The 17,013-nt window shown below is 48.9% G+C and overlaps 1 protein-coding gene across 10 annotated transcripts in view; it reads left to right on the plus strand.

Annotated features, from left to right (window-relative positions):
- TMCC1 (transmembrane and coiled-coil domain family 1) overlaps positions 1 to 17,013 on the plus strand; it is a 127,071-nt gene that overhangs the window by 70,713 nt on the left and 39,345 nt on the right. The window contains exon 1 of one of the 10 annotated variants that reach the window (XM_064156084.1): positions 3,401 to 3,525. The exons of the other annotated variants lie outside the window; for them this stretch is intronic. Within the exon in view, the coding sequence (XP_064012154.1) occupies positions 3,487 to 3,525 (39 nt within the window). The 5' untranslated portion in view covers positions 3,401 to 3,486. Of the gene's footprint in view, positions 1 to 3,400; positions 3,526 to 17,013 lie in introns of those variants that run through there. 10 annotated transcript variants of the gene reach the window in all.

Consider the following 17,013-nt stretch of genomic DNA (forward strand, 5'->3'; position numbering starts at 1 on the left):
GTCCCAACTGCAAAAGTCTCCTCTGTCTTCAGTTTCAAAGTCATTTGATAACTTTAAAAACAGGCTAAAAATAGGTTTTTGTAACAAGGCAAGTATTCTGCAAGACTGAGCAGCCATGACTGGCACTGAAGTGGCCTCTGCCAGCACAGCACCACCAGGGCCTCTTTTTGTGTGGTGTTGGAACATACCATAGCATGCTGTGGGCTCCAGGACCCTTGATTTGTGGCTGCAGTGCACCAAGGGATCCTTTTGGCCATTATGCCAGAGCGTCCTTGCTTGTGATGGTTTGGGAGTTACCTGCCCCCACCCCACACTTAAAATCACCCAGCCTAGACTCAGCTGGCAGGAAGTTAAGGAATGAAGCTACATTTACAGCTTAGCACAATACACAAGTGTATATATATACAGTTATATGCAAGTTAAAAGTAATACAGAAACACAATACCCCTCCCAGAAACATTGGAGACCCCAGGAGGGGTCCTGACCCAAACCTCCCCTCCCATCTTTCTCTCCCTTCAGAAACAACCAGATCAACCCACATATATCTCATGTGATGAACCTAGAGAGAACTGAGGTGGGATGTCAAAAAGATGACAAAGAGGTTAGAGGAGAAAGCGTTAGGTTGGATTAGAGTTAAGGCAGAGGCAATCACAGAGACCAGACTGCCAGAAAGAAGGAACAGAACTGAGAGCTGAGCAGCCTGTGAGCAGTGAGTGTTTTAGCTACATTTTGACATTGTGTTTCTCAGCAGAAGAATGAGGGATATAGGACACTGTTGTTTGTTTTCTTCTCACAGCTAAGGATTTAATTTCTTATTAAAATATTCCAGTTAGCGTCAAGCCAGCACATGGTTGAAATGAAGATCTCATGAGGCTGCCAGTGAGTGCTGGATAATCCAGCCTTGGCTGGATGGGGAGTCAAAACTCATCTGGCACATGCTCTGGCCCCAAAAGTTAGAAGCTGTTCCTGTCTGTAGTAGTTTTGCTCGTGGACTAGTGTTATTCAGAAATATTTTCCTGTGTAGGTATGTCCGCATACTGCGGGGATCAGTGCTGCAGCCACGTCAGTGTAATGCCAAAAGGAGCCCTCCCTTTCGCATCCATGTTGTAACTCAGTGTGTTTGAGTTGCACTGTAAGACTTGTACATGATGTGCAAGCTCTTGGAGTGAACGAGGAGGGTACATACAGACAAATGGTATTTGAGTGTTGTGGGCCTACAGCTGTTGTAGTACACGGATACGCTGGCCAAAGTGTGTGGCTTTGGAGGTGTTGAGCATCAAAGCAGACATTTCCTGACTTCAGTAGCTGCTCTGAAGTAGCTGGAAGCTACATGTTCAGTCTTGAACTGGACATACGGTTAAGTTCTCACCTTGTCTGTTTGCCATCTCCACCAGCCCAGATATCTACTGAGAATGAAGTGTGTGTCTCTGCTCAAGGTGTTGTGCTCTGTTTCTGCTCTGCTGAGCTTGTGATGGGTGTACAGGTCATGTTGCTTGGCTAGAGGTAGACACCCAGCACCTTTCTATACCTTTCCACCCCATGTCCAGAAAACTTGCAGAGCTGTCCTGGGAAAGAACGTGTTGATGGATCTGCTGACTGCAATGTGCAGTGCTGAGGCAGGTGCCCTCAGGTCCTAGCTCTCTGCAGCACGTGTGGGACCTCATCAGATGTGTGCTTTGTGGGCACTTGGGCTCTGCTTAGACTAAATCTATCATGTGGACTGAGCTTGCAACAGTGCTGCAGTCCTGCATATGCCTTTTTTTTTCCCCCTTGCAATATCAAATACTTTTAAATTTCTGTCTGGTTTAAGGATTTGGGATGTTCCCAGCATGAAACACAGAGCATTGCTGCCTGGTGCATTGATTTGTGCCTTCATAAGGCTAAGGTTACCCACTTTTATAATACAGCTTTCTTATGGCTGGGTATGAAAATGTACTGGTGTGCCTTTGCGGAGCGTGAATTGCAGGTGTAGTCAGGACAAGCAGTACTGCAATGAGAGGTGGTCTCTGCACCCACAGAGCATGGAGATGGAGGTTTTGGTGGTGCTGCAGCATGTGCTTTGTGGGTTAATCAGCAGCCAGCTGCCAGAATTTCTGCCATTCCAAGCAGGGTTTTTGATCTGATTCCCTGTGCTCCCAAAGTTGCACAGTGCCAGCCTATCTGAGGTTTAGGTTTCACTAGGAAGTTAGGCTGTGTAGCTGGCACTGAATAGCTGCTACTGTTGTTCATGATTGGAGCATACAAGCTGGATGCTATTTGAACAGTAATCTTCTGTTTAATTAGATCTGGAATATGGAATCTTTCATGGATATTTAGCTTAATCTATGCCATCCACCAGCATCATTCATCCTGCTGCCATCTCATCTTTGGGCTGCTCTAAATGCTCAGGATTTATGGCGGCTGGGGAGGAGTAATTCATGGGAGTTTAAAAGTGTGGCAATGAAAAAAAACAAAAGCAAGCAAATAGAGGAAAAGTTTCAGTACTCTTATGAATGAATTCCTGTGCCTTCTGTAGCGAAAGCTGTTTGTCTGCATCTGGGTGAAGCATGTCTCTAGCTTGTCTCCAGCATGAAAGGAAACGTGAAAGCACTTCATATTCAGACGTGTGGTTTCATTTCATTCTGAACAATTGCTTTTGAAAAACTGAAATTGTGATCGAGGTTTTTTGGTTTCACTCCTCCTTTTCTGAACACCCTGACGGGGGCCTGAGCCAGCTCACTGAGCTCTGGCCCTCTAGGTGAACGGTACGAGCTGGAGATGTCTGGTGCTGATTTCCTGAACCCATCGGCAGTGCAGCGGCTCCCTGTCCCCCTTTTTCTGCTGATAGCCAGCGCTGGGTCCCTTGCCAGCAGTGTAAGGGAGAAGAAAAGCTTCGGCTGTGAAAGTGCCTGCGGGGCCGTGGGTTGCCTGTGCATCGCTGCTGCCGGGGAACGGCCACAGCCGGAGTCAGCGCTCGGGAGCTGGGCGGGACACCCCCTCCAGTCCCTGGCTGTGGGTCCGAACGGGGGCGAGAGTGCGAAGGGCAGCCTGTCTGTCCTAGAGAGGGACGGACTGGTGGAAAAATCATTGAGGCTGGAGTGGCCCTGCCCCGGAGGAACCGGCCCCGCGGCGAGTGTCCCGGGCTGCCCAACCCTTGCCCTTTCCCGGGAACGCCGGACCCCGGCGCCGTGCTCGGCCCGTCGCTGCCCCCCGGGGCCGGCTCTGGTCTTCGGTGCCGAGGCAACGCTCAGCCGGTTCCCCGCGAGGGCGGGGGTGCGGTGCCCGCCTCCCACAGCGGGGAGCGCCCTGCCCCGCCTCGCCCTCCCCGGAGCACCCCGGCCACGGAGGAGTCTGCGATTGCGGAGCGGGAGGGACCCCGCGGGCCATGCCCCTCCCGGCGGTGCTCGCTGCCGGCGGCCGGGGGATGCGCTACCGCCGCTGACGGCCGTCGCCGCTCGCCCTCCATGCCCCGCTGAGGACCGCACCGTCCGAGGCCCGAGGCAGACCATGGTCCAGCGCTTCAGCCTCAGGAGGCAGCTCTCGAAGGTGGGGTCCTGGCCGCGGTGCCGGCAGGAGCTGTGCTCGTCCGCGGTGGGCGAGTCGGTTCGGAGGCGGCAGCTCCTCTTTTGTTCTGCGCGGAGACACAAAGGGGCTCTGCTCGCTCCGGCTGTCGGTACCGTGCGGCGCGCTGCGTGTGCTGCGTGCGGGGTTTGTGCCTCTGGCGATGCGCTGCTCGGGGCGGGGAGTGTGGGGCAGCCCGCAGCACCCTTCCTCAGCCCCGTCTCAGGGGTGAAGGAAGGGATGGGCAAAAGGGAGCGAGCCCCCACCACTGCCGACATGGCTGTGCGAGACAGCTGCCTGTGAGAGCCACTCAAACGTGAGCCCTGTTCGGGTGGCAGGGCTAGAGTGGCCGGGAACATGAGTGGGTGATTCGGGCGATCCTCGGGCATGGGAGCAGAGCTCTCCCTGGCTGCTGGCAGGGCTCCGCAGCGCTGCCCGGGGCTCAGGAACAAAGGGGCTGCTGCCAGCTGGTTTTGCTGGTGAATTACAGGTGTTGTGAAGATGCTTTAGAGGAGAGAACAGTGAGTTAACCCACATGGGCTGGCAGCGTAGTCACTGGGTCAGCGCAGTGCAGGAGTTTGCAGAAGGTGAGGAAAGCCAGTCCGTGAGTAAGGCGAGGCCGTGCGGTGCAGATGAGACAGACCCTGCTCTAGCATCTCGCCCTTCCCGTGGAGCAGAGCTGGCTCCGCGGGAACGGCAATGACGGTGTGCGTCGGGCACTGAAATGGTAAGCTGAATTCTCACTGTAAGTTCTCTTGTCCCCTTACTGCACGTGTCTGTGTGTTTGTAAAGGTTGATTCATCCCAGTGGATTCATCACAATTCCAAAATGCTGTTAACAGCAGTTTAAATAGGTCAGAAGTCACACCCTACAGCCTGTCCTGGGAGAAGCTGTAGCTCTGCACCAAGTCAGTATCTTGCTTATTTATTAGTGTTTTTTCGTGTACCTCCTCACCTTACAGAAGCTGATGTTTTAGGGGGTGTGAAACAGTGAAAGATGCATCTTTTAACAGTTTATCTTGCTCCATGTCAAGAGCTGTGCCTGTGAGGTGTAGAAATCACAGATGCTGCAGAGTTTAATCTTCTCCAAAGAGGCTTGATTACTTAGTAATGAGCTCTCTGCCTCAGCTCTGCTTGTATGGGGCAACCAAAACAGCTTCAGATGAATTCTTCTGGATAACTCCAGTTTCATAGCTGCCTATCGAGGCAGGCAGGGTGGTTTGGAGGAACGCTCACACTCAAGAGTTTTGCTAGAGGAGAATTGTTTCCAGATTGTTTTTCCAGCACTCTCGATTCTTCTGTTGTCTGACACAATGGTGTCTTACACTAAATTAGCTCTGCTTGTGTCAAGCCTGCTTTAAACAACTGTCTGGAATTGACAGCTTCTTAACCTCTTTAATTACAAAATAAATATAAAACAAAACTTCATTAATATTTTTTTTGTGTGCAACTCTTGGTTCTTCCATAGTTGCTGATTTAGACTTCAAAGTTGACAAACATGTCTGCAGGACCTGAAGCACCTGCTCCCAGGATGTAGTCTTGTTTTAGGAGAGATAAGGCATTAAGTGATGTGCTTGGTCAAAACTACATTTCCCAGCCATATTTAATTCCAATAGGATGTGACTGTGCAGATTTGAGAGCTACAAACTGAAAAATGCTGCTGCTAGCATTTTTACTTGAGTATAGGAGACGCCAAGGGGGAAAACATGGCTGTGTGATGCGGGGTTGAGCTTCACATAGCTGTTTTCCCTTCCCAAGGTGGCTATTTGCTCTGCGTGGTGCTGTTCAAGCTTTAAGCTCTTCCAGTCTCTGTTCCTTGTGATGGGGGTTAATGCCTGTCTCTTATTTACATGAAGGCTGCCAAGTTTGGAAGCCGTGTTCTGGGGGAGCTGTATGAGCTGCGCTCTTATGTGTTCAGTCTATACATTTGGTCACGCCTTTGTTCCAGGAAAGCCTTCCCAGGCTTATCCTCAAGTGTTACTTGACTTCACACAGAGCCAGTCAGCATTTTGTGTTGGTGGCTTACTGCTTGGGTTCTGTATTGGGTTGCCAGCCTAATACAAGCTTAAATGTTTGGGTCATAAATTACTGCCCTTTTATTGTTAAGACTTACAGGCAAAACACTTGACTTTTTTTTGCGTGGTTCACCACATGTCTTCCCCAGGCTAAACTCAGGGTGTTCGTTTTGTTCTCCCTCTTTCCTTTTTTCCTCTCCTCCCTGAGTATCCAAGGTGTTTTCAGTGTATTCTGGCTGAAACCATTGGATCCTGTATTGTTTGGAAATCCTTGGGCATCCTGCCATGACTGTCACCCAGGACCTTGGGAAGAGCTGTTGCTGCTGTGTTGTGTTTAGCTGGGGAATTCCCTCACTCTGGCCCTGATGGTACAGAGAGCTGTATCCAGCTTCTACTCAGCTTGGTCTGTCCAGATGTCTTAGCTGAGTATATGAAAGGAAAATTGTAGAGATAAACTGAGCTGTACTTGAGGGCCTTTCAGTATCTTAAGGGGGGCTACAAGAGAGCTGGGGAGGGACTTTTTAGGCTGTCAGGTAGTAATAGGACTGGGGGGAATGGAATAAAGCTGCAAATGGATAGATTCAGACTGGATGTTAGAATGAAGTTCTTAAGCATGAGGGTGGTGAGAGCCTGGAATAGATTGCCCAGGGAGGTGGTGGAAGCCCCAACCCTGGAGGTGTTTAAGGCCAGGCTGGATGAGGCTCTGGACAGCCTGATCTAGTTTGAGGTGTTCCTGGGCATGGCAGGGGGTTTGGAACTGGACGGTCCTTGTGGTCCCTTCCAACCCTGTTTCCATGATTTTCTGAGTTGAGATGCATGCCCTTTCTTCTAGAGGTCCTGCTCTCCCAGAAGAGGTTCAGATGAGCTAAAGAATGCCTTTGTATATGGCTGAAATTCTGACTAGAAAGAGACAGTTTCAATTTAAATAAAGAAAAAGGCAAAATAAGTGGATTTTGTGAACTGAGGGGACACTCAGAGCATTTAAGCAGCATGTTAAATGTTTCCTGGTTTGGGGATGGACTGCTCTGTTCTGAAGTGCTGTATGGGCTGGTTAGCATCTAAACTGTCTCTCTTGTCACTGATGCAGATTGTGTTTATTTGTGGGAGAGCTGCTTCAGGGTATTGTGCTGAAATAACCCTGGAATACTTTAACTTGGGTTGCGGGAAGTTCCTGCTTGCCTCTGAAGGTTATAGCAGGTGACTGCTGTTGTGCTGTCAGCTCCTTGTTGTCACTGCTACTGGTAGGGCTTCCAGCACCTTCCTCCTCTGGGTCACTCCTCTACTGCATCAGGTTTGGTCTCAGGCAGAGTGCCCAAGTGGGTGGCTTTGCTCTGGCTCTGTTTGTTACCTGGCATTGATGGGTTGTTTCCTGGATCCTTCAGTCTGTTGGGGCCTTCAGGGGCAGAAGGACATTACTACATCCCTTGCTGAGTGGTAGATTACCTTTAGAATCATAGACTCAGTCAAGGTCGGAAGGGACCCTCATGGCCCTTCTCTGGACACCTTCCAGCACATCCATATCCCTCTTCTAATAGGGGCTCTGGAACTGGACGTAGATTACCTGTTTCTGGTGGTAGATGTGATGCAGCTTGAAGCAACTTGCTGCTTCAGGAAACTGATAAATGGTTGCTGACCTTCACAGCAGCCACTGTGCACTGCAAGCCTGTCCCTGGCCTGTCTCACCGGCACTCGGGGGCCATACCCTCTCTTTGGGCAAGCAGGGCATTAGCTTATTGCCCTCACTGCCAGGGCAGTTACTCAGAAGTCTCCTCATGCTCCCAGTGGAAATGCGGATTTCTTCTGTTGGCTGTTTGGAGGACCTTGAGAGACCATTTTGGTTTTAATCTGTTCCTGCATGGATGCTTTGTAAGGTTTGATGGACAAAAGGCTTGTCTAAGCCGAGTCAAGAGGTGGTGGGATGGAAATAGGTCTCCAAGCATTGCTGGCCATGTGGGTGTTCAGTGACTCTTGGCAGTGATTTGAAATGCCATGGACTTTTCTAGGCAAGATGGGTCCCTGAAGAGACAAATGAGCTTTTGCTGCATCCTCTTGCTCAGAGCAGTGTGTGAGAAAATGTGGTGTGGATATCACCTTCAGCTTACAAAAGGAAAATGAGCTTCTGGCACACTATTTGGAGGAGCAGGAGCAACAGGTTTCATGAGAAGTTTGTCCTGTCTCAGCATAACAGCTTCATGAATTCATGACAGTGTAGAAGTAAAACAGGCTTGAATCCTTTGCAGGGCAGGGCAGCCTGCACCTGCAGAGGTGTCAGAGGTAGGACTGGGGACTCCTCTCTGTAGTAACCCAAAGACCTACCCATGTACATGCTGGGGGCTGCTGAATTGGACATGGTGGTTCCTTGCCAGCCAGACTGGGGATGTTCAAGGCTGTAAACGCAAGATGCAGGTGGAGTGCAGCTTACATAAACATGGCTTTTGCTTTCAGTAATGAGATTCCACAGTTCGTGGCAGCTTGCTCTGCAGAGTGTCCCTGTGCTTTGGAACAGGGCTTACACGGGGCAGGCAGCAAGAATGACTGGAATTTCCTACCAGCAGCCATCAAAGGAAGCCTGCAAGTATTGGCATCTTTACTCTGAATTAGTTCCCTTCAGGGATGCTTTGTAGAGGTGTTGGCTCGTGTACTATTTGCCCCTCTCCCCTCTGATCAGCTGTCTGGCTTCCTCCTCAGAAGTTTCTTCAGGGGCAGAGAAGAGTTTGCTCTCACTTTGCATATTTTTCCATTCTGTGCGTGTGAACTGGTCCTTTTCAGAAGGGACAGAAAATATTTTGTGCTGCTGGAGGGCCTTAGAAGTTGTGGGGAAATGAAATAACAACAGCAAGAGAGCTTGAGTTCGTTTTCAACATTTAGATGGCGTCCAGTTGGGGACTTGCTGTCATGACAAAGGGTGCAGGAACAGCCTCCAAAGGAACTCTTTTGTCAGAGAGAAACTGTAAGTGCTTGAGGAAGGGGTGGCAGAGGCTTCATTCAGAGGATTTTGGTTGTTCAAAGACAAGATTTGCCTGTGCTGTCAGCCAGATCTGCTCGGGCTTTCCCAAAGGGCATCCCTCAGAGGTGGCTGTCTTCCTCAAGGCAGCTTGGCTGCTGCAGGCCTGTTCCTACCAGACAGTAACTGCGTCATGGCACACTCCCATGGTTTGCATAGGAGCACCTGTCTTGAATAAGAAAATTTCTGGAGTGTTATTTCACATTCAGGATGACATTAAGATATGCTGACAGGTGGTAGGGCTTCTCCATGAGTTCTTTCTCCCTTAAACTGACGTCTGCCTTGGGCTACTATTCCAGTTTCCCTCAAGGTAAATGCAGTCTGAAGAAGAAGTGGGATTTGGACTGGACAGTTCTTTGTTCCTCACATGAATATAGACTGTAAAGTTTTACTACAAGGGGAATTCTTTTCTTCCTCTTTCTTGAGTGCTTTTGGTAAATACTGAACTGCAGAAAATTTTTTCCCCACATTACCTGCATGTGTCCTTGTGCTGCTTAACTCTCAGAAGCCTACGAACACTGATGGCATGATTGGAAAATCCACAACTAGTAGAAATTTTGGTTCTAGAATCACTGACTGCTCCCAAAGAAAATGAGCTGTGAAGGAGTGCTGGAGTCACCAGAGGACAGCTGTCGTGCATGAAGCATGTCTGGGTATGTGCTGGAACCCACTGCCTGTACCATCAATGTGCAAGGCTCCAAGATCTTTTTGGTGGTGAGCAAAAGCTTACAGGAGGAAGAAATATTCCCATTTATCAGAAACAAATTATTTCAGCCTGATGACATTTGCAACACGCCAATGGTGTGGAGGAAATAAGAGCTTCAAGTTGGTGTAGATGTGTTTCACTGGAGGTTGAACTGTGAAGTGTGATCAGTATTGCAGAACTGTTGTCCACGGGTCTTCACAAAGTGTTTGGGAACTACTGTTTTGGGATGGGACTGTCTTCTTCCCTGTGCAAATAAGCTTTTGGTTGGTCAGTGTTCTTTCTTTCAGTGAAACGTAGGCTGCCTTTCTCTCTCTTCCCCCCCAAAAAAAGCCAACAAACCAAAGAGGAGAGTGAGGTGTGCCTCTGCTCTTTATGCACAAAACACTGATTTCTGTATGAGCAGGGCATGTCTTGGGATTAGGCCCAGGAGCCTCAGTATCACAGAGGTGTCGAGACTCAGAGTTCTGGAACTGAGCAGGCAAACTGTCTTTATCGTAGTCACTGTGTGGTAGGATCAAGGGCTATAAATCTAAATACTCGTCAGACTTGGAGCTCCTGTTGCATTTCTGCAGTGCTTTTAATGGTAATCTTTGGAGCAAGGTAGTTGTTTACTTAAGGCAATACACTGGCAATACTCTGACACCTTCATGCTTTAGCCTTTTCCTCGGTTTGAGTTAATTTAATTTGGAATTTAGGGTTTTTTCCTTAAAATGCTGTTCAATACCAACTGCAGAAGTTCAGAGGTATGCTATAGCCTCCATACTTGGTATGAAATTACCCTGCTTGTCTCCTTTTGGGAGCTGCAGCGAGAGCAGCATTTGCACAGTGACTGCCCTGGAGAGATGATTCCATGGAACATGGGGTCTGAAGCACTTGGAGATTCCAGAACTTGCGTAGTCCACTGAACAAGTAGAAGAGGTTGCGAATGATCCAAATGATTTGGCTGCTTAGTTTTGAGGAAAGAATTTCTCACTGGACAAATGAGTCCATTTCTTTCACCTGTCTCTTCCTGTGGAAGGATGGAGCTGTTGCAGTCTGGAAGGTCGCTGATGCCACAGTGCTGCTGTGCAGCCTTCATTCCTGTTATACCAGGACACAGCTCAGCACATGGCTCCTTTTGCAAGAGAGGGGGCTGCATGCCAGTCACCCATGCCGTTTCTTACTGGCTGCCCAGATGTGCCTCTGACGCTGTCTGTGTGCAGCAGATACTCTTTCTGGAGCAACTGGCGCGTTACTCATGCAAACGCTGTTCTTCAGTCACTTTGAAGGAATTTTCATCTAGCCATCCAGGTCTGACTACCAAAACTGCTGCCAGAGAGCAAAAATGTTTTTACACATAGTCAAAGAATTAAAAAACTATAATATTCTGGATAGAAAAGGGCTCCTGGTTCTGTGGTATCACTCCAGTCATTTTATTCTAGTGTTTTCAAAGTGAGCGGCAGGCATTTGAAATGGGCACCGAAATACTTGTGCTGAAACGTTGCAGTGTGTTTTGTGGCTGGGCCTGATGTTTGAAGCTTTGAATGCTTTCTGGATGCTTGAGAAATGCACGTACCATTGATCAACTTGAACTTTGCTTTTCTGCTGTGGTGGGGGAGTGGGCATGCAAATACTTGCCTGTGGAGCTGGTCCTCTCTATGCAAGGCTCAGTGTTGGGCCATTGGTGAGCACTAGCTTGGCAGTGAGCAGGCAGCTCTCATGCCTGGGCCAGAGGAGTTGGCTGTGGAGTGCTCTTTGATGGGTGCTGCTGGCTGCAGTGCTATGGAAGAGAGAGGAACAGAGTGTGGAAGACAATCAGCAGAGAACTCCTCACAGCCACAGTGCTTCTGCGGTTACAACACTGGCTGGCTCATGGCAGAGGGACAATGGTCGTGTTACAGGGTTGAGCTGTGGGTAGCTAAGGCTCAGTGCAAAACCAGACATGGAAGAAATTCCAAGCTTTCTTAGTCATTTGGGGGCCTGTGGTATCTTGCAGGTATCAAGGGCAGATCACCATTTAGACTGGCAGTTTGACCATGCCATACATTCAGATCAAGCTAACACAGGGTATTGCAACCATTCAGAGCCTCTAGCATTTTAATTAAAGCTCCAGCATTCATTAAGAGAAAACCCTCAGCGTTGCTGGCCAAGATTAGGTTAGGATGAGGTTGAAGAACTGATAAGCGTTGCTCTATACTTAGTGTTGCCAGTTACCTTCAGGAATGCCACATTTCTCTTAAATCCAGGTGCCATGGGAATGGAATCCCTGAGGAAATGCACTTTTCACAGATTCTTGGTGAGCTGTTTTATTCCCCCAGATTCATGGTGAGCTGCTTTTCCAGAGAAGAAACCTGCCAGTGGTTTGGTATAGCCCAAGGTGGAGCATTTCCAGAACAATCTAGTGGTTACCTTTGGAGAATGAAAGCACTGCTTCTTTCATTAGAACCCACAGACTTGCAGTCCACTGCACATTAAGTTGTCTGCATGTGTCCATCTACACCGGTGCAGAGAACTTGCTGCAGGTTGCAGCTACAGTGGTGCTTACTGAGGCAGAAAATTGAGCTGGGCTGTTGCTAGCTGGTATCACTGCAAGGCAGCATTGTTGAGAGGCCTGCTGAAGTTCTCTCTATACTTTCCAGAAGACCATTAGTGTGTTTCTGTTACTGGAGATCACTACTGAAAAACACAACCAGCCCCTCAAGGAAGGGGTGAAGCTCTGAGCAGTCAGAGGCTTCACGGTCAGGACATGAGCTGCTGGGCATGGGCTTCCCAGGGCCCTCCCTGGTGGCAAAGAGGCTGTTTGGTTCCTTCTTTTGTCTGGTTCTGCACTGTGGAGAGCCTCATGTCTGTGAGCCTTGGTGCATGTGACAGTGGGTGGAAGATGTCTGAGGTGAGCACAGTTCCTTCTAGCTGTTAGCTTATTCTCTGGACAGATACAGCTTTGCTGCCACTTTTCCTTAGTGAAGCAGCCCTTCCATGTCCCATTTCTCACATCTCTGTAGTCAGAGTGGGATGTTGCTGTCACTAGCAAAGATCCCCAGTCAGGGAGCAGCATTCAGGGTGGGTTTGGCTGCACTTGCAGCAGAGCTCTCTGGTGCTTGGGAAGGGATGGCTTGTTCCTCTGACTTGGTGTGTTGACCTCATCCAGGCTTAGGCGTGGTGTACCCAGCCTTGGAGGGACAGAGTGAAAGTAGGGGTTAACATTGCCACAGCAACCCCAGAAGTTCAAGCCAGTTGGGCTTCAAGCTCACCAACAGAAGCTGTGCCATAGTGAGGCACAGGGTAGGAATATAAACCCATCTGCCTCAAGGAAACTGCAAAATTCCACAGGAGACCAGGATGAAAGATGTCTTGATTGTGTCAGGCAGCTGGTGGTGCCACGTTCGCTGAGTGGCCTTGTGCTGCTAGGCTCTGTGCTGTGGCCTGGGAGCTCGCAGTGAGTCAGCTGCTGACACCTGCTCCTGCTCTTACATTTTGGAGGGGGATTGCATGGCATAGTGGCTTTCAGTTCTGCTGACTCCTGGAGAATGGAAGTGAGTAAAGCTCCTCTTGGTGAGCCACCTCACTGACACAGAGAGGGAACAAAAGCCTCCACTCCTTGAAATCATTGCTGTTTATGAATTTAGTGGGACTGGCTATAGCAAAGTCTAGAGTGCTGTGCCTGAGGAGTTCCCTTCTGTCAGGAGCATGGGCCTGGCACACAGTGGTGCTTCCACAGCTCACCCTGTCGTTGTTCCTCTTGACACATACATCTCTTCCTGACCTGCTGCTTTCTCTCGAGCTGTTGGACTCTTAGTGTGGGGGGTTTCTGAGAGCAGGGCTCGTTTTGCGACCTGGCGTTGTTATCCATCCAAAGCCTGTGACGGTAAGCACCAGCAAGCCTTTTACGTGTGTTCCTCCTGAGAGCATCAGGCACATTGCAGGTAGCTTCACTGAGCTCTGACTCTGCAGCACCTGTGCTGGAGTTTGGACAGAGCAAGCTATGAATTATTGAGTACTCTGTTTCAGCCAGACATGAGGGAAATGAAATGGTGCTCTCTACAGCATTAGGAGCTTTAACCCAGTTTCTTACTGAGAGACCAATTCTTACTGGCGTCTTTCCTCATAAAGGTCTGTGGAATACAGTGAGCTTTCAGATCCACACAGGTTTTCTGAAGAAGTAATTGAAACACATTTAAACTCTCCTTTTAATGCTGGAAAGAAAATTTCCTATGTGTTTTGGCAGTTTATAATCCTTAGGAGGTAGTACTGTGCTGAGAGTCTTCCTCTGTGCTTTATTCAGCATCCTGATTGGGTCTCTTGTTCAGGCGATTGGTGAAGCATGGCAAACCTCTTACCTTTCAGTCACTTCCTCAGAACAGGCTCTGCTCACAGCGGGCTGCAAGTCTGCTGCAACCTGGGCACTGCTTAGTCTTGCAGAAAAAAGGTGTGAAAAAGTGTTAGAAACCAGAGAGGTTGTCTAGCACCATGAGATGATTTGTCCTGCATGGAAGTGGAGAACTAAATACATGAAGTATGTTTTAATTGCACACGTCTAATGAAGATGCAGAGTGGCCAATACTCTGTTGTGCACGGTAGTTTCCAGGGTGTGTGGTTCTCTATTGATTTAGAAACTGGTGGAGCCTCTTTGCTGCTTTTGGGTTTGGGTTTTTTGGTGATATTTTTGGAAACTTTCATTTCAAGAAGGAGTTCAGCACATGTTGTTAATGATCAGAAGCTCTGAGGCCCATAGGTGGAGAAACCACTCTGACTTCCCCAGGAGACAGTAGACAACTGGTATGGCAGCTGGCACTGAAATCTCTTGCAGTTGCAAAGGAGGAGTTTGCTTGATAAAGAACTCCGGAGGCAGGTGGCAGAATTATGATGTGGACAGACTTTACATGGTGAAGTGTGATGTGTGCCATCAGAAATTAACCTGTTGAAATCTCTGAGCAAACGAAGTGCCACAGGGCTGTTGGATTAGGTCAGTCATTAATTAGTGTCTTTGGCCATGAACCATGGAAATGCAGGTTCACAGGTTCTGTACCTCTGTCTTGGTGACCTTGAGCAGGTAACTTTCAGTTGTAGTGCTTCAGCTTTGCTGCCTCTGCCAGCAGCTGACCCAACTGTGTAAGATGCCTGTTTCCCTGCTGCTGCTGCCTCTCTTTCCTCCAGCCCATGTCCAGCTGCGGAACTCTGTTTTGGCTGCACAGATTCCCACAGGCTGTTGGAACTGTGAGCTAAGGCAGTCATAGCTCAGACACAGCCTTACCAAGGCTTCATATTCGTGAAGGTCTACCCTCCCTTCCCATCTGCAAGGGTGAGATTAAAAACAACTGACAGGCTGTGTAAAACTGCCTGTTAAATACTCTATTCTCCAGTGACTTTATGCCTTCTGTGCCATGAAGCTTCTAAAGCAGCCCTCCCTTTGGAGGGGATTTGTGTGCAGAGTGGCTTTGGGATGCATCTGGGGTAAGCCACAGACAGGCAGATCCACCTTGGCGTGCTGCTGACTGGAGCAGCCCAGAACCTGGAAACAGAAGAGGTCTCAGGTGGGGTGCACATGATCCCAGTGTGCATCGTGGGAGCACAGTGACATTCAGATGCAGGACATTTATTTTCCTGATTTTAACCTATAAATAAACATAGCAGGATTTTTTTTTAGCCAGGAAGAATGAGGCCACAGCAGCCACCTATCCACTGCCAGCTGCAGCACTGTTAGAGCTCCAAAGAAGTGCCTTGTAGCAATCCCCACTGCTGCCAGGGAAGGTTGGTGAATTCCTTCCTGCTCTGCACTGTGCCTTGCTGTTCCTGTCTGTCTGCTGAAAGAATCATGGCTGGACATATCCTGCTTAGAAAGAAAGTGAGAAGCTTAGTTGGAAAGGGAGAAGTAATGATGGATTGAAGGTTTTAAATGCAGTTGGTTTGTAATGTAACCAAGTGCGTGCCTGAGCCCGTTTGTAAATGAATCGCCACAGTCAGAATAGCAGAAGGAACATGTGTTTCAAGTAACATCCTCTCTGTTTTGGTGTCCTACCTCCTTGACTCTTGGAAGTAGTATAAAGTCGTGGGAACCTGAGCTAGTTTACTGTGTTGAAGGTAATGAATATGCATATTCAACCTATCTCAGTGGGAGAGAGGCTAAATAAGGATTCTTAACTATCCCCCACAATTGCATGCTTTCATATCCTTAGCCTGTCGTCTCCATCCTTCTTTCCCTGTTCTGGTGTTTTCTCTTAGCTTGGGGCTCAGCTGCCTTCTAGAGGAGAAGTATTCGGAGGTATGGTTTGTTTTGTGATGCTATTTGGTTCTGTATCTCAGATGTAATGTAAGAGAGCTTTGCACCATTTCCATAGTTGCTTCATCTTCCAATTAAAGGGGGGAAACCCCAGCCCAAACCTTGAGTGCCCTCAGTTTTCTGTTTGCCACTAGCAAAGCTTCTCTGAAGCATTTAAAGAGAGATTTGAAAATCTGAAAGTTCAGTGTTAGTCATTAGTGAGCTGAGGTGGAAGAACTTCAGGGTCTTTTGCTGTTCTGCTCTCAACAGAGCAGACTTGTATCTGGTGGTGTTTGCTATCTCTATTTGTGGAACAAGTCAGAATTCTGCCATGGTAGCTTGGGAAGATTCCCTGATCTGGTATTCGGTTTCTGAAGAAGCCCACATGTTTGGGTGCTGGGGTGTATGGTGCTGTGTGCGGCCTGCCTGGCGATGCCCCTGTGCCAGCTATGTGCTGCCTGCACGCAGGGGAGGGAGCAGCCTGCACTGATTTGCTTGGTCAGAGGGCTTCAGGCAGATGCGTACAATGGGCACACTCCTTGTGAAGTGGGAAGTTGGATGTGAAAAATGCAGGTTTAAGTAATTTATCCCTTATTCTGCTGTGTTGTTTCCACAGTGGTTCTTCAGGATTAGATATACTCCTGTTGTACTGAATGTGGCTCTTGCTCATGTTGGTGGTTGAGATGCCAGCTGGCACAGGCTGGGTTGGTTTTCTAACCTTTTCTGTAAGTTTAGTGCCTATGCTGGTGGAAATGTGGCAGTGGAAGGGATAGATTGAACACTACCCTCAGTGCATTTATCTCCAGAAGCCCTTGAGTTTAGCTTCTGGGGGCAGCCTGGTCTGTGACCCCCTTTTGGCTGCTGTTGGTGTCTGTGCCCATGCTGAGCTGTAACTGGCCATGTGGTGCAGCAAGGATCAGCGTCATGCCTACAGCTGTGTGGGGCTGGATTTCCAGAGATGGTGGTTGCTGCAGGGCTGGCAGCTTGACTTATTCTGCCCCATAGCTGAGAACACAGCCCTGCTGCCTGGGTTTCAAAGAAAGCATGTCTGCCCGTGCAGGCTAGAGAACCACTGAGGCTGGTGAGTGAGCCTGGGGAAAACTGGAGCAAGGAGGCCCAAGTGCCAGCTCCTCTGCTCACATACAGCACAGGGGTGGCAGCTAGGAAGCTCAGACCAGTCTGGTGTATGAAGAACACTCAGTGAAGCATCTGCAGCTTCCCAGGCCCAGTGCTCTTTTGCATACTGGCATCTTTCCAGATGTGGTGCCTTTGTCCAAGGCTGTGCTGTGGGTTCTAGATAGCAGGCCTGAGTTCCTGTCACAGTTAATCTGCTGGAGATTTCTCAGTACAATTGTACACTCCTCAAGGATCTTTCACCTCTTACCTGCTCATGGCCTGGGCCTTCATGAACAGGTTGAGTTGACAGTGTTTGTTTCAAGGTGTTTTTGTTGATCCAGCCATCTGGAAGGAGAGCTTTTTGTGTGTGTTGATTTTTATACTGTATATAATTAATG

This window comes from Pogoniulus pusillus, chromosome 16 (assembly GCF_015220805.1).
Source record: "Pogoniulus pusillus isolate bPogPus1 chromosome 16, bPogPus1.pri, whole genome shotgun sequence".
Classification (NCBI taxonomy): Eukaryota; Metazoa; Chordata; class Aves; order Piciformes; family Lybiidae; genus Pogoniulus; species Pogoniulus pusillus.